General features: G+C 48.1%; 1 protein-coding gene across 8 annotated transcripts in view; it reads left to right on the top strand.

Moving 5' to 3' along the window:
* Positions 1-22,742, top strand: part of LOC119455472 (sodium-dependent phosphate transport protein 2B) — a 162,834-nt gene that overhangs the window by 133,462 nt on the left and 6,630 nt on the right. For 4 of the 8 annotated variants that reach the window (XM_049668805.1, XM_049668804.1, XM_037716881.2 and 1 more), the window contains exons 3-4: positions 3,703-3,826; positions 21,347-21,619. In XM_049668805.1, the coding sequence (XP_049524762.1) occupies positions 3,703-3,826; positions 21,347-21,619 (397 nt within the window). Of the gene's footprint in view, positions 1-2,546; positions 3,526-3,702; positions 3,827-21,346; positions 21,620-22,742 lie in introns of those variants that run through there. The other 4 variants (XR_007467477.1, XM_037716880.2, XM_049668807.1 and 1 more) reach the window with 3 other exon arrangements.

Genomic DNA, 22,742 nt, shown 5'->3' with positions numbered 1-22,742 from the left:
CGTATCAGCTTAAATTTTGAAGCAATCCTACTTTTTTGAACGCTGTTGAAGGCTATATAACGCTCCGCACACATGCCTAATTACGGCAAGTTGTTGCATTTCTAACGCAATGCATTGCTCAACATTATCAATCTCCAATTTCCGAAGCTGTTTGAAGCTAAGTTTAGGCAAATCCGTGTACTAACCATCACTTCCACGCTGGTTCAACAGCCATGCTTAAAGCTCCCGTCGACACTATAAAGCCAGTGTTTGTTCTAGCAATTTCTGTAGGAAACTTACAGTTGCAACAGACTGATGGAATCCATAGTCCCAAAGAGTTGGTCTTGATGGCACAGTCAAGCAGCACGAAAGATGTTCGTGGTAGGGAAAGGCGGCCGTGAAAACACGGCCACAAGTTAGAAGGAAATAGGATAGTCGTCATAAAGTTTCCTACAAAGAATTACCACGGAGAACTCTGGGGCTATTGTCTACGGGAGATAGTGGTTCAGCCTGGTTGGGAGTGCTGTTTAGTTTACATGAACTTGCCCTAAATCTTCGACCTTCCGACTTCGTATGGCTCTATGAACTGGTCATTTCCAGCAAAATAGTTGCGTTATGCATGGCACAATTCGAAGTGATTATGCACGTCCGTAGGGTCTTATTACCTTGGGTGTTTAGGGAAATAAAAATAGATTGCTCGCCAAAGTTATGCCAGTAAAGGTAGATATAAATCTTATACTAAACAACGGCACAAGAAGGTCTCAAGCCACGGGCACGAGCTTCCGAGAAACTCTTGTACTAACCATCATTCTCATGGTAACTCGGCGATCGCAGCGTCAGAGAACTCCTTTTAGTAATTTTAGTAGGAAAATTTGGTAGTCGGCGTTTGGCGTTGTCATTGCCGACAATCCCTTTTTTTTGTTCCACTTGCGTCTGCGCTTGCGCACCTGTCTTTCATCACTAAGTGCATTGCAGTATGTACGTTTATTAATAAGTGCATGCAACAGGACCAGCGCTGGCCCGCTTGTGTTGTGCTCGTCTGTTCAGCTGCGCCTCGATTTGCCAATTAATTTCTTCGTTAAGCTTCGCTTGCCCTAAAGTTTTGGTGAATTCTTTCGAGGGAGCATTCAACGCGAGGTTCTATGGCTAAAATGTGCCCCTTCACAAAATTCGTATGCACCACATCCACTGATCCGATACGATCCAGGGGCAATGCGTGTTTAGCTATGCAGTGCATTTATCACGTGTTTCGTTTGGCATTGGGGGAAGGGGGACGTTGACACGATTTCTTTAGTGTAGCGTGGCTATCGATGATATAGCTCAAATATGCCTTCTCTTAAATCATTTACCCCCCATTTTTCTTGTAGTTTCAGTGTTTGTTGCCGTCATGGTTCGTATTGTTTCCTCAATGCCACAGTTATACACTAACGAAAAAGGCGTCAGAAGAGGCGCCACGTGTATTTCTCAGGCACAACTTTTTTTTTCTTTTTTTTTAAGCATTGCATAGTGGCACGACGTGACGGTGGCCACGACGTGTTTCCTGCGTTTGCACTAAAGAAATGCATGAACTCCGAGAGAGGACTTTGCTACGGCGAGATGGCCTGTGCCGTAGTCTTGATTTGTGCACCACTTATCATGAAAAAGTACGCTTCTTGCTCCCTCAAACCCCAATGTAATACGGCATCTTAACTCACGCCTAAGACCAGTGCGATGAGTGCAACGACAAGGTTCATGTGGGCACACAGCATCCGGGGAACACGATATCGAAGTCTAGAGAATGAACTTTCATTAAGCAGAATGCCGCGAGCAAACACAATTAGTTATACATGAAGTGATCGAAATAATAAATACGTTAAATTAAAAAATCAGTTGCGTCACTTTGGTAGCATTCGCAGACACTCAAAATGTCCAGGGTATGTACTGGTTCTGAACCTGCTTTTGCTTCTCGTCGATAGCAATCGCGAAATTAATTTGCGCTATTTTGTGCTTTCCCAACGATTATACCCATACGCATACTAAAAAAAGAAGGCAATGTCCGCGTTGACGGCGAGCGTCTCGTTCGGCGCGGTAAATGCGAAAATACCGGCGCCTCGCTCGATTCGTGATTGACGGCGCCGTTGTCGTCATAACAATGCCGTTTTTTTTTGTTTTTTTTTTCTCTTCCGTGCAATGCGTCTTTCCTTGAAATGCGAGCGTGGCAGGCGGGGCGTTGTTCTCAGAAGACGCCCCGAGTCATTTCTGACGCGCACAGCTCGGAGGTGTGTTCCAAGCGGAAGCAGCAGGCTTCAAGCAGCGGCATTCAAATTTAGCAGCAGTTTTACGCGCGACCCGACCCTCTTACGATGTCGCCAGGTTTTCCGTTCGTCCGGCAAGAACACGCGCCCAAAGTACACAGGGTGGGATGTCCCACTCTTATCCTGTCCAGCATTGCTACCACTCAACGTAACGCCGCGTACGGGTAAACCGCTAGCTTGACGCCCTCCCCAGCGCCGGTAGGGTCGTGCTATTGCTTCCGCTATTTTACCGTCCAGCGTTCGCCGTTTGTTTCTTGCCTGTCTACGTGCGCAATTCGATTTTAGTTGCTTTTGTTCTCTTTACTTCCCTCTTATTGTACTTTTTTCTTTCCTCCCGCGAAAAACGAGAAGCGTGGCGAGCGCGCCAAAATAACGATCCGCTTCCACGTGAACACGGCCCGGAGGCCACGAGACGATCACATGCGCTGCGCATGACGTCGGCTTCACCTCTGACCAATGAGCGTCGCCCGCGCGGGCGGCGTGGAGACGAGCCCCTCTCCCGCCCTCCACTCGGCGCCGCGCATAGCAGACGACGCGCAGGCGGCTCTGGCGCGCTGAGGACAAAAAAAAGCTAGCCTCGGTCACAGGCCCGCGTGGACGCTGGTAGACGCTGCCGCCTCGCAGCTTTCTAGCCCGGCACCCGGGTCGCACGATTTTGAACCGGACAGAGGTCACCGTCAACGAACCTCAAACGAAACAGGAGAGAACCGCTGCGACGCGGTTCAGTTTAGAAAAACTATAAAGTCGCAGCAGGAAAGCGAACGAAGGGGCGCCGATAATTTCGAATGCGCCAGTAGAGCGAAGCCGAGCCGAGGGGCAGAAAATGAATGACCACGAGGTCAAGTGCGCAGTCGGAGCGCTCATCGCGCTTCGTCAACGTATAAACAGAACGCCAGTGCAGCGCGAAAAACAGGGGCATGCGCTTTCGCGAGGGCAATGCCTGCACCGGGCAATGTAGGCTGTTGCGCTCGCGGAAAAACGAGCAGTGCGCACGGTGCCGGCGCATGCAGTGCCCGGATGCGCCCTGCAGACTACGCAGCAGCAGACGACGCCGCTACCCTACGTTCGTACGCCGGTCGCAGCGCTGCGCACGCGCCGGAGGGGCGGCTGACGTCACGGGACCTATAAATAGGGAGAGCCGCGCCTCCAGCGGATAACGTGTGCACTCTCCAAGATGCCGGCATCAAAGAACGCAGCCAAGTACACGTTCCTCCGGAGCGCGATGGTCGTCGCCCGGCCGGACAATGTGGAGGTAAGTAGGCGGCAGTGTTTCTTTTTTCTTCGGGTGGGGGTCGTGTTGTGGTTTGGACTCGGGGTCGGGGGCTTGCAGGCGTTTCCAGGAGCGGTTCGGCGAGCGAGAGAGCGTGTGTGCGAGTGGAGACCGTTCATGCGTGGCGCGGGCATTGATGCGTCTGCTCCGATGGCGCAGGTCAAGATCAAAATGGGCGCCGACACACCGCAAAAGGCGGACATAAACGCCAACGCGACGCCCCAGGACGCTTCTGATCCCTGGGCACTACCTGTCCTCGAGGACCAGGGGGTCAAGTGGTCAGGTAATCCCCACGCCGGTGTGGCTCTTGGTACCTACCACTTCGAGCGAAAAAAAAAAAAAAAGTGCGCGCCACTTGTGTCCCCCCTGTTTTTGTGTAAAGACTCGTCCGGTGTCCAGCCGATTCAAGCTTCCGCAATTTTTGCCACTTGCACCACGAGTCATCGTCGTACACGTCGTCGTCATCAAGAGTCCGCGACAGCGCGTTGGAGCTTCTACCGACATGGCGCCGCCCGGCGGATTCCCATTCATTCGGCGGCAGCGGCGGCGGCGTCTTCTGCGCAGCGGTCTTCGGTGCACGGCGCCTGCGTTGTGCGGTGCAGACGACACTCTCGCCCCCTTCCTCAGACATCTTTGCTGGCGGCCGTATTTCTTCCGTTTCTCCGTTCGTCTCTCCTGTTTTCTTTATCTTTTTGTTTTCGTTCGCTTTCGGGTCCGTTTTCTTTTACTGTTCTCGCGCGCTCCTCCGACGCCTTCTTTGGCGACCGAGGAGCGGGTTTTTTCAGCACCACGTGAAGAATGCAGACGAAAAAGCAGCGCCAGACGTCGGTGACTAACAAAAAAAAAAAAAAAAAAAATGGCGCCAGACATGTGAAGAGGCCTTACAACAGCTTGCCGGCCAACAATCGGAAATTACGGCCTTCTGCGTGCACGATCGTTTGCTTTAGTTCCAGTTCACTGATTCGCTGCCCCATCGGCGATGTTTTATGGCCGCCTTTTTTTTTTTTTTTATGTGCCGTCCCTTGCATTTTTGTCAGCGTATGGTCGGCCTCTCTTAGAGAGACGCTTAGCCAACCTTTTCATTTCGCTGATTCTGTTCCCTAATCTTGCCTTGTATTTCAACTGTTGTAGCAAGTTTGCGAGCTGTCATCGATGCTAGCACATTTAACACGTGGCCACACGTGGCCCTGATCCTCGGTAACACAAGTGGCTCACCGCGCTGCTACAGAACCTGCACATTGGCGTTAGTAGACATCTATTTCGCTACTAATTAGTATTAGTTGCTGTCTTTTTACTTACGATATAGATTTTAGACGTATTCTGTCAGATGCCATACTCTTATCATTCACTTTGGGCCGTTGTCATCTGTTGATCACGTGTCAATTCTTATCGGGAAATTTAAGCTCTTTCCTGAACTCTATCGGGGGCGCTCTACTAGTAACATGATATATCGTAACCCTTTGCCCGCTTTATATTTCTGCTATCTGTACAGAGCTTTAAGGATACTTTATCGCTTCGGCTGAAACTTAACGCGGGCGTTTTCTTACTTTTTTTTCTTATCTGACAGTCAAGATCGCGTATAGGTGACCGCCCGTTCTATTTGCGGCCTATAGTATAATTTTTATTTTCTATCCGGCTGCATCGCACCTAGCCCCTGTGCCAACAATACCGACGGCCCGTTTGATTCGCCATAAGATCAGCCCTGTTTTCGCAATCTTTCGTCATCGTCTTGAAATTGCCAGAAGCATCCCGACTTTTTGTTTATAGCCTAGTGCTCGCGGTTCACGGCCTCCTTCGGTTCCCATTCATTGCCCAAACTTCAGGCGCGCCGCTGCAGCCGCTTGCGATGCTATTTCCAGATACCGCAGGCATACAGCGTATATTATGACTCACCATGCCCATAACCACGAGGCGAGCGTTTTACTGCTTACTTTTTTTTTAATATCTGGATTCTTGATTCCAACTGCGCATCGCTCTACACAACGAGGTTTTCAGCGGCTATGCTATCGCGCTGCTAAGCACGAGGTCGCGGGATCGAATTCCCGGCCCCGGTGGGCGCATTTCGATGGGGGTGAAATGCAGAAACGCCCGTGTACTTAGATAAAGGCGCGCTGTACAGAGCCTGAAGTGGTCAAAATAAATTCCGGAGTCCCCCACTACGGCGTGCCTCATGATCAGACAGTGGTTTTGGCACGTAAAACTATATTAGGTTTTCAGTGCCTTCTCCCATGCTAGAGGCTGCGGCCTGGTTGCGACAAATTGTCTCTTGAAACGCCTCCCACCATTTAGGCGGAACACACACGATTACAGTGACTGCCGTTTAACTAAAATCTGAATTGTCATGCTTTCTGACGAATTTCGCTAAAAGCGGGATTATCATTTGGGACGATGTGCTTTGGGGACGAGAGTTATGCAGTGTTAACTGTCAGTGTACTAAATCACGTGTGACGATATTCCTTATCGCCTGGATTTTTCTACGTCGACTTGCTTTTTCCCGAAAGTTTGATTTCATGAAATATTTTCGTACTAAACTTTATTGGCATATTCGTAACCGGCAAACAGGCTTTCCCGATTGGGCGTTTGAGGAAACGCGAAGACAGCTTTAAAGGAGTATTTACATGGCCCCGTAGCGTATAGTTATTTATTCATTTATTTTTTAACGACAAATGAATGCCGAAGTATTAGAAACACTGGCAAACGTCAGAGCACTCTAAATAATTCTTGTTTATTGCTTAGCTTTAAGAACCAATTCTGTTTTTCGTACGCATGACATAGATGCGTCATGATGCACTGACTCGCGCCGTTTCCGAGAACGGGCGCTGCACTTTGGTTTATATTTATGAGCAAATCATGATACCTAGTCTTACTGCAACATGTTGGCAAAATTTGCTCTGTCATGAGGTCACGATAGTGTCGATGACGCTAGGTGCTGCATTTCGAGACCAGCTTTAGTATAAATTAAAATTACGCGGCGAGTGTTTCCCAAGTTCCCAACCCTTCGGCTCGCTAATTCTCATTCGTTTAATGGCGAGAAGCGTGTAGTTGCGTTCCTACAGCAGTAGAGGTATTTAGGTTAGTTGGTTTGATAAATTTACTCTAACCATAGCGCTTCAGTGACGCAGAAAAGAGCAACAAGTACGTTTTGCTAAATTTGAACGGAATTTTTATATTGTGAAGTGACATATTTATACACTAAGTGCAACAACCAATAGCAACCGACGGAAACAGACAGGGAAATGACCGCGCGTGCATTATCGCCCAGTCCTTGTCGTTGTTACTTGTCCACGTTGGTAGAGCGCCGCGATCACAGTAATACGGTTTTTTTTTTTGTTTACAACTTTGACAATTGGCGATGCCCAGAAACGTGGCGTCAATGAAGTGTTCCCAGTTCCTCTTATTGCTTCCGGTGCGCACAAATACCTAAAATCATTGCCTTCGAGATCTGCTACTCCTGGGTAGCGGTCGATGGGCACTGGATTTGGACACTACCTCTAGGTGTCACTACTTTAACCGTTTCTTGTCCAATGATTCCTGCAGGAATCGAGACGCTTTACGTCAAGTATTCGACGTGGAGGAAAACACATAAGAACGAAACTTGGAATTGTGAGCGTCAGTAACTGTAATTACACGAGTTGTAGGAACCCTACGCTGCCTCAAATGCCTTAATTTGTTGGTGATTCATGTGAAAAGCCTTCGACCTGTTCACAAAAACTGCACTGAGTATTTTTATTTATCTTGGGCTCTTTATCAGTTTCTGTTCAGTGATAAAATTTGGGCCAGAGAGGGGCAAGGAGAGGGTTAAGGCACATTTAAAATTTTAGTTCGCAGCTTTAAAACGTAAGCATGTGCAAGTAAAGTGCATGTATTGTGAGCACGTGACAATTTATTCACTCGTAAACATGCGTACAACTGTGGTGCGGACATTGAGTACAACATAACGTTTCACATATGTAATATCGCACTTGATAAAAAAAGAAAGCAATCTAAACGGTAAATAGTGTCTCCTTGACACTCGCTTTGCCACTTCCACTTTAAAAAACACTATTACACTATACATACAAAAACATCGTCAGCCTCGAATTTATGAATGTCACCCGGGGCATACACAAGTACGGTCTTTACTCAGGCAAACAGAATTTGGGCATCATTCTGGCTGTAGGAAAACTTTGCCTCGAGAGACGGTTAGGGCGAGAGAAGTCCACCTAATCCTTGGACTACTGTTTTTTTTTTTTGTGCGCTAGTTTAGTGGACATTTTGTGCAACGTATAAGCTTTCTTCGTCGTCGCCTTCTTTCGACGTAACATTCATCGACAGCTTACAAATCTCTTCGTCTGTCAAAGTACAGACGGACCTGCCACACTGCTTTACCATGGTTGTCCTGCTAAAACAGGGTGACCGAGTGCAGACGTTGGCTCCGCCTGCTATTACAAATTTCACTTGCATGCTAGGTGTTTTTTACGACCTGTGTATGGATCGTACAGCAGGTACGCATTGTTCATTTTTGCAAGAGTTGTTTCTTAATAAGCAGGGAATGCGTTGAAAAAAAAACGCATCGATTGCGCTCGAGATCGTCAGTGAAATGTTTACTCGAAAGGATTTTTCACTATTCCTCCAGTATATATTCCGCAATGCCCGTTGTTGGTCGAGGTCCTTATATAGATTTGGTGAACATAGTTATTTAGATACTGTAGTGGGCTAGTGCGTGTGTGGCGATGACGAACCATTTCATCTTTAACCTGGATATTTTAACGAAATCTTGCAATCCCAAGACGCCGAAAGCAGCCAAAGTATCTTTAGTGCAAGCAAGAATCGTTACGTGCCCGCAGTATTCATTTCAATGTCGAACCCTGCAGTTGCGCTTACGTGTTGCGGATTATGACCGTAGACAGGCCGATTAAATGTAATTTCTCACTTCCATTTCTCTCGGGCTTTCGGAAAGCCGGCATTTCAATGCACAACGGTACCCTTGCAAGCAACATGAGCAATGCGCAATGTTGCTGCTTGCGTTGTAGTCTAAAGGGTGCAGTTGGATGACGCAAGATGCCAGGCTTGCCACTTGTCTTTCTGCTCTGCCTTTGGGGCCGCTTTCACCAGTCCTCTTGCCGTAGAGTTCGTTTAATTCGTTGTCATTATCTGACTTCTTGCGCATGTCCCACTCATTCTGAACAATATACCTGTTTCGCAGAATGAAAATGTGGCAACATTGTGATGTCATTTGCTGCATCTTGCTGAGCGACGTGTTTATACAAGGAATCGTTGTCGCATCGCCTTAATCTGACGCCGATTACGTTTCTGAGCTTGCTACACATCACCACTCTTTCCTACTTTTTTTCTTTCTTTCGTACGAAATGTCTTACAAGAGCCAATCTTGTGTCCCTGCACATGGTGTTCACCCGCTAACGAGCTGGTGCTGCTAATTCTCCCAGCATTTGATGAATATCTCGCGATGCACGTGCTCGTCAGGTTATCGTGCGTACCAGGACCAGTAGTCAACCAGGGAACGAGATGTTAATCACTCAGGGGACGCTTTATTACCTGCTTAAGGAAAACTTCATAGATAGATAAATATTTTAACTGATCGCCTAATTGGCTAGTGACCGGTCCAGTACAGTGACTGACAATGCTGTACAATCTGTTACTAACAATCAATACAAAAAATTGCTGTACATAGGAACTAATTAGTAAGCAGTAGTCTGTACGGCAGTTAGGGACGTGTGCGCGGCTTCCAATCATTCGAATCCGGTGCTCTATTTCTTTTATTAAACAACTCATTACTATTAGTCGAGACTCCGCAAGTGTTGAAAGCGCTGAGTTTTTAGCTATTGCGATTACACACGCGCAGCTTTCTGAAACCTTCGGCCTGCAAGAGTCCCTATACAGCCGCGAATGACACCACTGAAGAAGTAAAGAATTTAACGAGCAGTCGTGTTATGAGCAAGGTTGTTCTCTTGGGCAGTTGTTTGATCAGTTTTCACACTGGGAACGAAAAACTCGCACGAGCGAGCAGACAATGCAAGTGCCCGCGTCGTCTTCTCACCGATCCCCGTCTTCCGTGCTAGTTTTCCGTATGCATGTCTTGAGCGGCGCTCTTTCATCACACCATTTCCGACATTACTCTCAAACTCGGGTCATGCTCCGGGCACGAATCTGCGGCGGTTAATTTACACTTACGCGCCAGTAACGATTGATGAAATAAAACCTCGCAGCGACAAATCCGAAGACAAAAAGTTGATGGCTGCAAATTGTTGACGCGTCTTTTTCGTTTTTCCGCGTTCGTTTTTTTTCTTTTTCATTTTTCTCTTGTGTTATCGGGAAAGTGGCGCTTTGGTGGAGTTTAGGCGTCCGCAGGTTGCGTGCCAATGAGCAGCCCCCCCCCCCCCCCCACCCCACACACACACACACGCACGTTTTTCACTGATTACCGTCTCCGCATTTTAAAACATGCGGCCTTATGGACCACTCTCGCAATAATAGTACAATTGTATAAACCAAACTTCACTTATGCGGTTTAACGTCACGCAACTGCACCGTAGGTTACGAGGCACGTTGTGGTTTAGGGATGCGGATTAAATTTTGACTACCCGGGGGTTAGTTAACGTACACCCAATGAGCCCATCGAAACTCCCTACCCACTGGGCTACCATGCCGGGTATGGTATACGATCTAGCGCCTCTTCCTCGTCACAACCACAATCTCTCTCTATACGATCGAGGAGCACAGCTAAGAGTTCTACATAATTTGGTTTGCCTTCGTACGTTATAGGAAGCTGCACGTCGTGGTTCGGGCGCTGACCCTGCCTCGACTGGGAGCGGTTATGTGTGCGCCGATGCCTGTACGCCTGCGGTGGGCTACGTGCGTCCGCCGACGTCCCTTTCATTTCCTGTGCCGCCTTCTCCCCGAACTCCAAGCGCGCCGTTCGCTCACAGGTGCACGAGTTGAACACGTGGACCGACCGGCACGGTCTCCCAAGCCACCTGGCTCGGGCTGCGGCTCGCTTCCACTGTCAGTCTGCCCCGTCGACGCGCAGGTCGCAGTAGCGTCTCGGCGCTGCGTAGTATACAGTCCTCTGACGGCGACGCGCTTTGCGACGAAGCACCACGTTGTTGCGCTCGCTTCGCTTACGCATTCGTGCCCGTTCCCCTACAGCTTTTCTGTGGACGCATCGAATTAGAAGCGCTTTATTTGCCGAAGCGTGTGCTGGGGACAGGTGTTGGGAGCTGTTGCGTCGTAAGCTCGTACAATTGAGACCCCTTTAAACTGGGCTTTTATTACGTCAGTCGTACACCGGTGAGCTGCATATAGGGACAGGAAAATCTTTCAGCGTCCCTAACCTTCCAATGCTCCAATCTGACATTGTGGGTTATACGAAGTATAGCTGTCGTCTGGTGCGAAGAGGCGACGGCAGCAAGGCGTCGTCAGTTATCCAATCTTCGTTCACGATAGGCGAGGCTTGTGGGCATGTGAACGGGTCTCCAACGCGCAACTTCAGAGATGGTGGCAGATATTGTATGGTCGTTTGCTCTCGCGTACTCGTAGCGCTTATCGTGATCATTCTTTCAGCAGCTAGAAATGTTCTTAATCTGAATTGCCAATCTCAATCTGGTAATCTGGCGAACTGGCCGGATTTTTTTTTTGAAGCAGTATACGCTGACGCTATCTATGAAAGAATGTCTTTACGTAGAAATTGAAAGCGGTCGTTTATTCACCTTCGGCACTGTGTGTAGGCTCGTAGCCACGTCGCTTCAAAGTAGTGTATGAGTGTTCTGGTTCGGGCGTCGCCGACTACTTCTGACCTCTCTACACTAGTTGTCATAGGCGAACTTGCCCATGTTTCGTTCTCAGGATCGCGTCGATAGCCGCATTTGTATGATGGAACAACTGCTCAACTTTACATGGACGAAGAAATAGACACACACTAGCGCTGAACTCACGCCTCTACGTTTATTGAAGGCCTAGCAATATGCATGTCTCACAATTACGCAAGTAAAAAGTAAAGAAACAAAACGTAATGAATTTTACTTGCGATATATATATATATATATATATACACGCACACACACCCGGTTCGAAGGAGGGAGTCCATGCAAGGCTGTGAGCTGCCCCTTACGTAGCTATACTCTACTGCAGGACTTGGTGCGTCTAGGTGTCGTATTATCTCGCGCGCTATAGCAAATGCTGTGGCGGAGCGACAAATGCGCTTCCAGTAGAGAAATAACATATAACGCAGTCAGCAATGCGTTTCAGCAAATACTGAACGGGAACAGTCGGTCTTGTCAATCCTTAGCGACCTCTTGCTCTCTCATCGTCGTCCTCTCCATCAAGGTCGCGATTGACTGCACCGTCTGAGCCAAGCGATTCACGCGCGCTGGAGAGAAGGAGAGAGATAGACTCGGCAAAGGCCCGCGCCTCTCGATTCCAGAGTCTGCTTGGCCCTCGCGCCTGCGTCTTTGAACAGGTCGCCGCTGTTGCGTATCCAGCGCCGTTAGAAGCGGGACAGCAGTAGACGGAAAGCTCTCTCTCTCTCTCTCTCTCGAGTTCGTCAACGTGTGTGATGCTTTTTTCACGAGGATGCACTGCACTTAGCGTGGCGCCCGCAGCTGGTGCGGTGCCAGGTGTCTGTGCGGTCGTGCCCACCGTTGCGCGCCTAGCTGAAATATCGCCCTCGCCTTGACAGCAGCGTTCGGAGAGGAAGGCAGAAAGCAGAGCTGCACAACTGCGCCTGTCCCTGGCGTTGCTTTTGAATCTGCGTAAAGCGTTGGGGGTGGTGTGTGTGTGTGAGGGGGGGAGGGGGGGATGCTGTCATGCGCACCTGACATCAAGGCGACCGCGGTGAGACGAGGTCATTTTTTTTTTTTTTGTGTACAGCGGCGCCAGGGTGCTCCTGGGGCTCGAAATTGTAGCCTCGGTTTCGACGCCGCGTTTATTTAACCCGAAATTCGCGGCTAAATCAGGCTTACACCTTCCTCTTGTTGTCGAAGTTTTCATACCGCCAGAGTTGTGTCAATATTCGCGGCAGACAGCCGAAATGCATCTGACTTTGCAGTTGAGAGCGGGGCCACCATGGGTGGGGACTAGCGAGTGAACACTTTACTAGACAACCAAACCGATCTATCCGTTCCGTCTCGTTTTTGTGGAGCTACTAACAGAGTTGGTCAGTCAGTGTACATTGCTTCAGGAATAGACAAATTCTCTAATACAACGCTAAGCGCTGTCCTTTGTGCTTGAAAGGCGAGCGAAACACTTGACACACAAGAAAGTAAACGTAAAAAAAAAAAGCTGAAAATCTTGTACATGGACTCGACATAGCGCTGGAGCAGATAGGGTTAGTTTAGCGCAATTACGTATCGCGCATCAAAGTTCTAATCAAGCCCTCTAATGTTCCCCACATTTAGCACAGTCTTACGGATTTTAAACTTCCGTTTCGGGTTTTATGTGCCGGGAGGCGTACATATTGCCTGTAGCTTCAAAGATTTAGGAGACACATGGATATCGAATATATGATTGGTCAAGGCCGCGCTGTAAGCATTCTATTCCACTTTCCCACCTCAGACTTCGTCAGTGGCCCGACCCGCATTCTGCTAGCGTTGTCACCAGGATTAGCCGATCGGGAGCGGTGGATGATAACGAACGTAATCGTGCGTTAGGAATCCTTGCGTCATGTCTGTCGAGTGCTCGCGTAATCTGGCTTAACTGACGATGCTGCATTCCTACGCAGATCACGTATCTTGCGGTGCACATTTTTCAAGCTGTGTCGCACATTTCTGCTGGCAATTTTTGCGCCGCGCACGTGGCAAGCGTGTGATTCGTTTGGTATTCTTTCTGTTCGGGCCTCCGTGGACGACCAGCTGATGAGGCCTCGCTTATCTGTCGGCCAGACACTGGCTCAGCGCTCCCGTCTGCGTACTGATGCTGTTTTTTTTTTCTTTGCTGTTTCCTATCGCACTGTTCGTCTCGTTATGCCCAAGCTTCCCGAAGGCATTCACGAACTTGTGCAGTAAACTTCTTGCGCTCCATTTATGGCCGGAATTTTTTTTTAAAGTTTCGTTCTTGACTGCAACCATTAGGCTACGGACGGCATGAGTGCGCTAATACGTGCGAGTTTGGTTATGGAATGGCCTGTCCGCTATGATACAGTCGTCACAAAAAAAAAAAAAGATAATCCGGAAGGCGTTCCTTAAGTCGTCATCGATTTACCTTTTGTAGGGTTGACAAAGCTCGACCTCGGTTTTCTTGGTCCCATCGTTCGCTGTGATTATCTGACGCCCCCCGCAGCGTTTCCTTTCCTTATGCATGCAGGTAAACTATTTGCAATCTGTTCTACGCAGCACGTAACCTGTCCAGGATATCTGTACACGTGACTTGGCTACTCTAGACATTTCCAAATACCTTGCCCTCATCAAGTGATTCTTCTGTAATTTTCGACAGTATTGTGCGTAGTAAAGCCACTACGCGGCACGAGGGCTCACCTAGTCCGCTGAAGCTACTTATTCTTCAAAGACGAGGATAAATCTTTCGACGTTCCGTTATCGTAACGCAACGTTCTTTACAACGTTATCCGTTGTCTTCTTTGCCGTGGCTCTGCTTTTCATAGATCGCTTTTTGATGCATTACACCCTTGAACCGAGGGGTCGATCGCCCTAGATTTGTGGCACCGATTCTCTACAAGTTAGGCGGAAAGGACATCAGACTGCAACTACTTTCGTGTCGTTCTGCGCGCAACAAACAACGTGTAAGACGTGCGAATGCCAGCTATTTCGCCGCGGCGCGATACATTTGTCTTTTTAATCTCCTTTGAAGATGCGTGCACTTGAGAGGAACGACGGTATATCCACTAAGATATGCGCGTGTAGGACTGAAGACGGCGGCAGTTCCACTTCACGCGTTGTGAAATTCCTGCGACCCCGTAGACTAGGCAGCAAGAGGGTACATCCTGGCCGACTGGTTCTTGTCGTACCCGTCCTCCCTGCAAATGTCTGCGGTGTCTGGGTGCCACGTAACAAATGCTGGATGAACAACTTGTAGCGCTTGTAGGACCTCACCGACTTCTTCAGACTGGGGGAGGGGGAGGCAACAGGAGTAAGAAATGATTTCAACGGCGGTCTACGTGATTGCGGCTAAAGATACAGTGGCGCGCGAGGCTCGACTTTATCGCAGAGTACGCCTTGAGTACGACTCCTACAATCGTATTGTACAGTGCTTTAAGTTGAGAGCAGCGGATAGTTGGTTATTCATATTCAGCCGGGACAAGTCCTAAGGACCCGGGCACCTTGCGACACCTTGCGCTGACGGACAACTGATTTATTATTGCGAGAGATGAAACAATTAAAACGCTGGAACGAATCGTGAAAGGCATAAACACATCAGTAACATAAGAGAGGCAGGGATTGGTCACACGCGAAAAAAGGTACGTGCACGAGGTAAACACATTGCTCTATTCGGTACTGGCCTTGGACCCAATGGATAGATGGGGGAATGTCATGAGCATCCCCTTTGACACAAGGTGGTGGCTGATGCCTCTAAGCTCGTTATCGATACGTTACTACCGTGCTTGTTAGACATTTATTATTTATCATGTAAGCATACACATCACAGAATCAAGCTCTCAGTTGCCCCCTGAAAAGAGCAGTTAATGGATTTGATTGAATTGATGATGCATGGATCGATAAAAGAGGGGGAAAAATAAAGAAATCAATAAGGCACGCGACAACACGTCACATCATAGTGCGAGTACTACAGCACTCAAGACTTTATCTGCTTTGCAGGGAGAACTTGCGCCGAGCCATTCGGGCTTACGGACACTACAGTAAACCTTTAAATTTTTACGAGTTGTTGCTGTGTACAGCTGAGCACGTTCCGACAGTATTTTAGTATTATTTTACTTTCCTGAAAGGTCGAGCTTCAACTCTACACGAGGCTCAGCAGAGCTATCCTGTAATTCTTGTCAACTACGGGACTCGACTCTGTAGTGCAAGACCCACGATTCACGTTAGTAAACCACCGAACCTGAGAAAGATTTCAGATTTGGCTCTAGGGTGATGTCTATATGACGTGAGATCGTTAGACGAGACCCTCTGATATCTGGATTCGAGTAGCGTTGAGTGCCGATTCCAGTTGGTTCCTTCGGAGGGACGGCATGCATGGCTTCTTTGCTTGGCTATAATATTCTGACTTCCTGCCTATCGAGCAAGTCTTTTGGTAACACTGAGGACTTCTGTGGCATCATTAAAAGTTTAAGCGTTATGGGCCTGTCCCGCGCTGATGTTCAGTTGAATTTCAGCAGTCGAATTATCGGATAGTTAGGTACCTTTTTTACTCTGTTTGCGCTACGTTTAGCCGACAGGCGTCAGCTTTCGTCGGCCGCTCAGTGCGCGGTCGTGTGTATGTGCGTTCGGGCGTGTTTATGGCCCGGCGGCCGCCCGTTGCGTCTAGGGAGCTACAGCCACGCCGTCATCGTTTTGGCGGAGAGCCCCGGATCGATACCAGTGGCTCGCCACGGAATGACCTTGGGCGCAGACGAGTCTCGAAACGCTGGCGCGCCGCTCCCAAAGGTCGACCGTGGGGTGCGGCTCGCATCGCTGGTTCCCGCCCAATCTTCTGCATCAGCGGCGCAGGAGCAGCAAAGCTCTCTCAATGTTGTCCTCGCAGAGCAAAAAGCAAAGGCCGAGAGCTCGCGTGCCGTTTCGTGTTTTGTTGTTCGCGATGCTTTCCACTGCGGCTGATTACGTCCGGGCCGATCGGCAATCCTTGCCTGCCGGGCATTGAGCGCAGGAAACCGCGGAAGTTCTCTCAGATGGGTCGCTATTAGCGCAATAGTTAACGCAGCCGCAGAGGCTGGTGACACGGTGTTTAAGTGCGAGTCAACTGGGAAGAATAGCTTTTCTATCTCTGCTTCCTGTCGTAGTGGATGACTTGTCCAGTGGCACTTGTACGAAAAAAAGTAAATTCCGTAGACAAGTCAGACTAGTTTGCAAAGCGCCTCTTGTCATCTGCTCCGCAGAAAGTAATTAAGCCTTGCCAAGTTACAACGTCTGTTGGTAACTAATTCAGACCCCTTGGAGCCACCGAGCCATGATCACCTGCCGTTGCTCGGTGGCTCTGGCGTTCAGCTGTTGAGCACATGGTCGAAGGTTCGATTCCAGCTATGGCGGTTGCATTCTGGAGGGACGGATCGCATGCATGTCCGCTTGCCGAGCGTAAGTAACACTAGCTGGTTCTAATTAACTTGCAGTATCCCCTCACCCACCCTCGACGGCGTGCCTCGTAACCAAGCTGTAATTTGGCACGTAAAGTCCTAACTGTTGTTACATTAATGTCACACACGGGCTGACCGAAATAAGCGTTAGTTACTCGCACAGCCGGTGTTTTGTTGCATTGGATGGTGTGGCTCAGGTATTTACCGTGAATGGGCGTTATCAAATTTATGTTGAGATAGGAATATTGAACCAGTCTACTATTCGCGACTCCAGCAATTCATGCGACACCTAGCGGCTAGCGCCGGAAACCTCGCACGGAAGTCGGAGCGTCGGAGCAGACGCTCCGTCCGTGGCATTCGTACTGCGATCGGGTGCGCTTCTAGTACGATACGATGGAGCCACCATCTACGAAACTCCGCACGGCCGTGGAATTATGATGCGTTTGGCAGTTTTGCGGCTCCGACGAGCCACATGGATTGCAAATCTTATAAGCTGCGACAACGACAATAGTTGTGTTATCATCTTGCTCGAGAACGTTCTAATTTTTTTTAATGGCGAGGGTCGGTTTGTTGTTTGTGCGAAGAGAACGCGATCCTGTTGCTAGTCTACGTTTACAGTAAAGCGCTACAGCGAACTTCAGGAAGTTTGCGTTGAGGTTGTTACTGCCATCGTGGTGCCACATGCAGTTTCATGTGATAGCCGGCGTGGTAATGCAGTTTATCATGCGAATGTCGCCATGGTACTCAGCTTTCCTTGATTAAAGCTGTTATATCTTGCACATGCGGCGCACAACGTGGAACCAGCGTGTATGGTACATCAGCGAAAATCGGTACATCGGAGTTTCAGGTACTCCCGGGTAACGTCAGTAAATCGTTCTATGTAAGTACAACATGTACGCGCCAGCGTCCAAAATAACTATGGGGTGGCATAGCGGTACGCCTTCCTTGCGACATGGACACGCTACCCGTGTAACTAGGGCAAATTAGTAGGCGTTTATTTGAAAGTGCGTAATTATCAAATCAATTGTATCCCTTATCAGTGTATGAGGGAAATTGGCAGTTCAGAGGCGAACACAGTTTTGGCCACTTAAAGTGCAGGATACGACAGTTTTCTATATCATGGAAAATTAATTAGATTCTTAATGCAGTAGCTTAGTTAACATTAATTTACACAGAAACATTTGTTTTATTTCATTAGCTTGCACAGCAGCCATGAGCGACATGTTCGTAGACAGCGGGGAGTAATCAGTCACGGTCAGGCCACGCAGCAGAAGCCATACCTGTACATGGTGTGCAAATGTGTTTTATTCTAATAAGGAGATCTTTCGGTTTCTTATTGATCGTTTTGTTCTCTACGAGAGAAACAATGCGCCAACAACTGCAATAACTACAGCTAAGCGAAGCAGCAGTCACGTTGCGCAAATGTTGAATATAAAATAGATAACAGGAACGCAAAAGTAGCGGGAAAGGTTCGCCACAGATTCGTAGTGCATGCTTGCGATAAAGTGCAAACCTTGATTTTAGGTTCACTTGCTCTCTGGACTGAAAAGAGCGTGCAGAGTTTGCGCCTTCGCTGAACGAAAATGTGTTAAAGCAACAACAATGAGAAAGTGCGCGCCGGCTGCGCATTTATCCGCATGTACAGCGGCAACAGCTGATCGAGCAAGTCGGTGCGCTGCTGCGGGCCATGTTAAACGTGGCAAACTGGGCAGGTTGTAAGATTTCGGCAATCCTGGCGAGGCCAGCGTGACGTATCCAACTTCGCCGGCCACTGTCTCGCACGCTCGAAACGCCGGACTATCTATCCGCGCCTTCACAGTGAATCAAAGCAGCAGAAACGTGCTTGCACTTTTCCGACAATCCGACAGTACACGAGTACTTCGGTTCCACGACCAATGGGTTCAAGAATACATCGGTGATTTTCATCAGCATCTCGTGCGGGTCCGCTGTCACGCCAGATGTTTGCACACACCGTGTGACCACTTCAGCCTCATTACGCACTGTGCCTGTCTCAGATCGGCAAAAATGATTTGGTCAGCGTAAGCTACTCGCTTTCCTTCCACAAAACAGTGCAAAGCGGCATCACACTGCACAAAAATCGCCAAACTACAGTGTACTGTACATCACACAGCGGTTGCGGCGACGCGGGGACCTCCGTGTAGCCGCCATGTTGCACAGTGTAGCCAGACGCGGCCAGTTTTCGCAGCACCCCCTGCAGTTCATTTGAGTTGCGAATAGAAGGAAGTTTCATTTAGCGCTTTATGTTATCACTAATTTATTTCACAGTATTGGAAATGTTGGCAACTTGCACTGCTGCAACATCTGCAATAGAAAGGACATGAAGAAACGGTAAAATGTAAAAAAAAAGTAGCTCGCAATGGTAAATATAGAGATGCGCTTCAATTGGTGCAAAATACAATGGCAGCGTTACAGTGCTTGCTGTAATATGCGCATAAAAAGACCTTTCGAGAATGCAGTGGCAAATGGACCTTATGTCGGCTCTGCGTAGTACAACGTACTTTGTAGTGAATCGCGCGAAAAAAAGTTGTTAATCTTTGTTTGAATTGGACAGGCAGCAGGCAACAGTTCGATAATAGCGGATTTTAGCGCATAGCATTCGTCCGCATGTTTTCTAAAACTCAAATCTCGACTATAAAGGTTCCTGTAAAGGTCGTATCATAACGTATTCCACAGAGCTCTCACTGCAACCTGACTGAATATATTTCACTGATCGGCACCTTATAGTGGTGTTATTTTACAAAACTCGCACTGCTGCGACTCCTGGAACACGGTAAAAAAAAAAAAAGGTAGGTATGAACGCCCCATACGTTACGGCGGGCGCAAACTTGTCCCCAATGACAGGCGTGACGTTTAATGCTGGCAGTGTGCTATCTGTCCGATTGTCATGTTTTGCGTTTGCTGTTGGCTGAGCGCCAATTGCGTAAGACAGACGTCTTTGCGGCCGACGAGTGCCTCTTGTGCAATGTCCTTAAAGGTTATTTGCGCTTTGCTTAGATCTCGCCCGCTATGAAGAGTCGCTGGAAAGTGGTGACTGTTCACCTCATCGAGTAGTTCAGTGAGCCCACTCGAATCAATGTAAACAGTCGTGCCTTCTTTTCTCTGCGGTACGGTTTAATGCCCTATCACGTATGAAATGCACATAAACAGGTCTGAATGATGAGTTGCGAAAATATGCGGCAGCCCACTCGAGGACCAATGCACTATTGTGAGGCGTTCTTGGAAGTTCACCGAGTCAGAGCAATCATTGCCAACATTGTGCAGTACAATGAATAGACCTTATGTGTCGATCAGTGTTACTCCTTGACAGGTTCGACAGCAATTCTTTGCTTTATGAGGAGTTATTTTTAACGCTCGTCGCTCGTCAAAACAGATGCCTGATGTGGCTCGGATTCTTGTTTTATGCTTCCCCGCTGAATGGGAGAGCACGAACTGGTAGCTATGCGTACAAACTTAATTGACTTGCATGAATCTCAGTGATGCCTTGTTTGTCGTGACAATGCAAGCGTCCCGCGGAATCAATGAGAAAGGTCACAGGATTTGTTTCTGTGATGCTTCTCTCGAACACATGTATGTTTTTCTATGCAGTGTATACTGTGCTTTTTCTCAGTGTGTTTTCCTGACAATGTGTTCTCACTGTTTCCCTAGGCAACATTACTGACGTGCACAAGTGAGTCACTTCGGTAACATTAGGGCCACACAATGATTATTTTGTATGTGTAGTATTGCAGTTTGACGAGTGTATTACAAAGCATGTCTTTCTGCAGCACGGAGAACTCCTGCGAACGTTAATCAGCCTCTTCATGCCGGAAATATTAACATTGGCATTGGTAGTGACATTGCAAAAGCGAGAATATCACCGCTTGCTGCATTTTACGCCTCACGGGTGCTTCCTCAACAACGTACTCTGGACATGCATGCTCAACACTGTAGATACAAATATCTGTAAGGGGGCAAAAGTGCATCTACAGCATAGTATAATAAAGCTTAATACATAAGCCTATGTACAATAAACCTGTTTACTGATTGTAAAGTTTAATTGCGTGGGGTCTTGCAGAAGTACGTAAGAGGTTTATACAGGTGCATCAGTCTGGTTTGTAACGTTGTCGTTGCATTAGCGTTTTGATTGCTCATATTTTTGGCGATCACGCATGCTTTATCAGTTAATTGCAGATATATCTGCCCATAACGAAATGTCTTGGGGACAACTTGTGTTTCAGTGCACCCAAGCCTGAGGTGAGGATACAGTGCTCATTGTAACCCTTTAGGATATTTCTGTGCTAACAGCAAGCAGTTGTTTTCTTGTATGTTGCTATTTTCCATGTTCTTATTTCGTTTGTTCGCCTGCGAATTCTGGAGTGTGTACTAAGACCATGAAAACGGAGCTGTACAGTGCGGCCAAATACTACAGAGAACGCTTATGAAACAATGAATCTTTTTTTTTTTTGCTGTCTGTTTCTTTGACAAAATGGTCACGTGTTGGCAAACATTTACAGGAATAATGTCAGCAGGCAGTTTGGTTGGTCCTTTGATCTTCACCGGGCAGCCTCATAGCAACTGTCGCTCTTTTCGTTCTGTCTTTGGTGTGTGCAGAGCTCAGCCCTGGCGGCAAAGTGGAGCGGGTGGTGCTGGGCGTGTGCAAGGCGCTGTGCCTGGTGGCACTGCTCTACATGTTCATCTGCTCGCTGGACTTCCTCAGCTCGGCCTTCCGCCTGGTCGGCGGCAAGACGGCCGGCAAGGTCATGCAGCAGAACGAGGTGCTCAAGAACCCCGTCGTCGGCCTCATGATCGGCGTCCTCTCCACCGTCCTCGTGCAGAGCTCCTCAACCTCGTCCTCCATCATCATCACCATGGTCGGCGCGAACCGTGAGTGTTGGGCTCCCGTCTTATCGTGGAATTGTTGTATACCTTATCGTGTATACCAGAATCAGTTTATCCAAGACAAAAACGGGGATAATTACATAAGTATATACAGAAGGAGGTCCCGTAGTTGTAAACCGAAATGGGCCCTCCTGTGCATGACTATAATTATTGATGCACACAACAATGGCAACATGTGAAGTTTGCGATAATAAAATCTTTTAGGAGACAAGGCATAGATGAGCAGAAAGGAGCAGTTCAATGCATTAAATGAGGCTGCGGATTAGTCAATAACAGGGAAATCTACAAAATGACATTTTTCAAGAAAAGGAATACATGCGGGAAACAAATAGACAAACACAGTGAGTTTAATTAGTGGGCATAAGTGCCCATTAAATGAAATGAAAAAAAAAGAACCCTCTGGGAAAACTGAAAACATGAAAGGGAAAAAATGCTCATCCATCAGCGCGCAGCACTAAGCTACAGAGCAAACATATACAGGTTTCTCGGAGAGCTTCGCTGTTTCAGAATTAGTGTTGGTCCGGGGTTCTAATCCGTGACCAAAGCTTTTTCTGAGATGGTTGCTCTACCACTAGGGCTAACCACGAGGCTAGCAGGTCGCATCGCGAGGCCGAGTTGACCAGCAAGTCGAAGGGCGGGGACGCTGAATATGGGAGATCACTTCGACAGAAAACCCGCAAGCTGGTTTAAATTGTGGTTCGTGCTCAGGTCGATAAGTTTTTTTTTCGTTTCATGAAACTTGCTCCACCTTGCTGATTTCCGCAGAACTGATTGGCAATTGTAAAGTCGGTCTGCACTCTTCAGCCTGTCTCACCTTTTCGGGCGCGATTCTTGCCCAAACGTAATTGTTCTCATACTTGCGAGCATATCTTTCCGTGTGTCCTGAATTTCGCTCTCAAGAACACTCCGCGCATCTTTAGCGCTCCCTAAACAATAGCTAGAGCCATCGCAACTTCATTGCTGATTCTCTCGCACTGCTGTCATTTTTGTGGGCACCCGTGTCTGTCAAAAGTCCCTGATTCGTAGCCGACCGAAACATTGATTCTTGCGCACGTTGCACCCGCTTGGAACCATATTCATATTTCAAAAGTAACTACTTGTCATTTTC

This window comes from Dermacentor silvarum, chromosome 6 (genome assembly GCF_013339745.2).
Source record: "Dermacentor silvarum isolate Dsil-2018 chromosome 6, BIME_Dsil_1.4, whole genome shotgun sequence".
In the NCBI taxonomy this organism is placed as follows: domain Eukaryota; kingdom Metazoa; phylum Arthropoda; class Arachnida; order Ixodida; family Ixodidae; genus Dermacentor; species Dermacentor silvarum.
The sequence above is the reverse complement of the archived record's forward strand: the minus strand, read 5'-3'. Positions and strand labels throughout refer to the sequence as shown.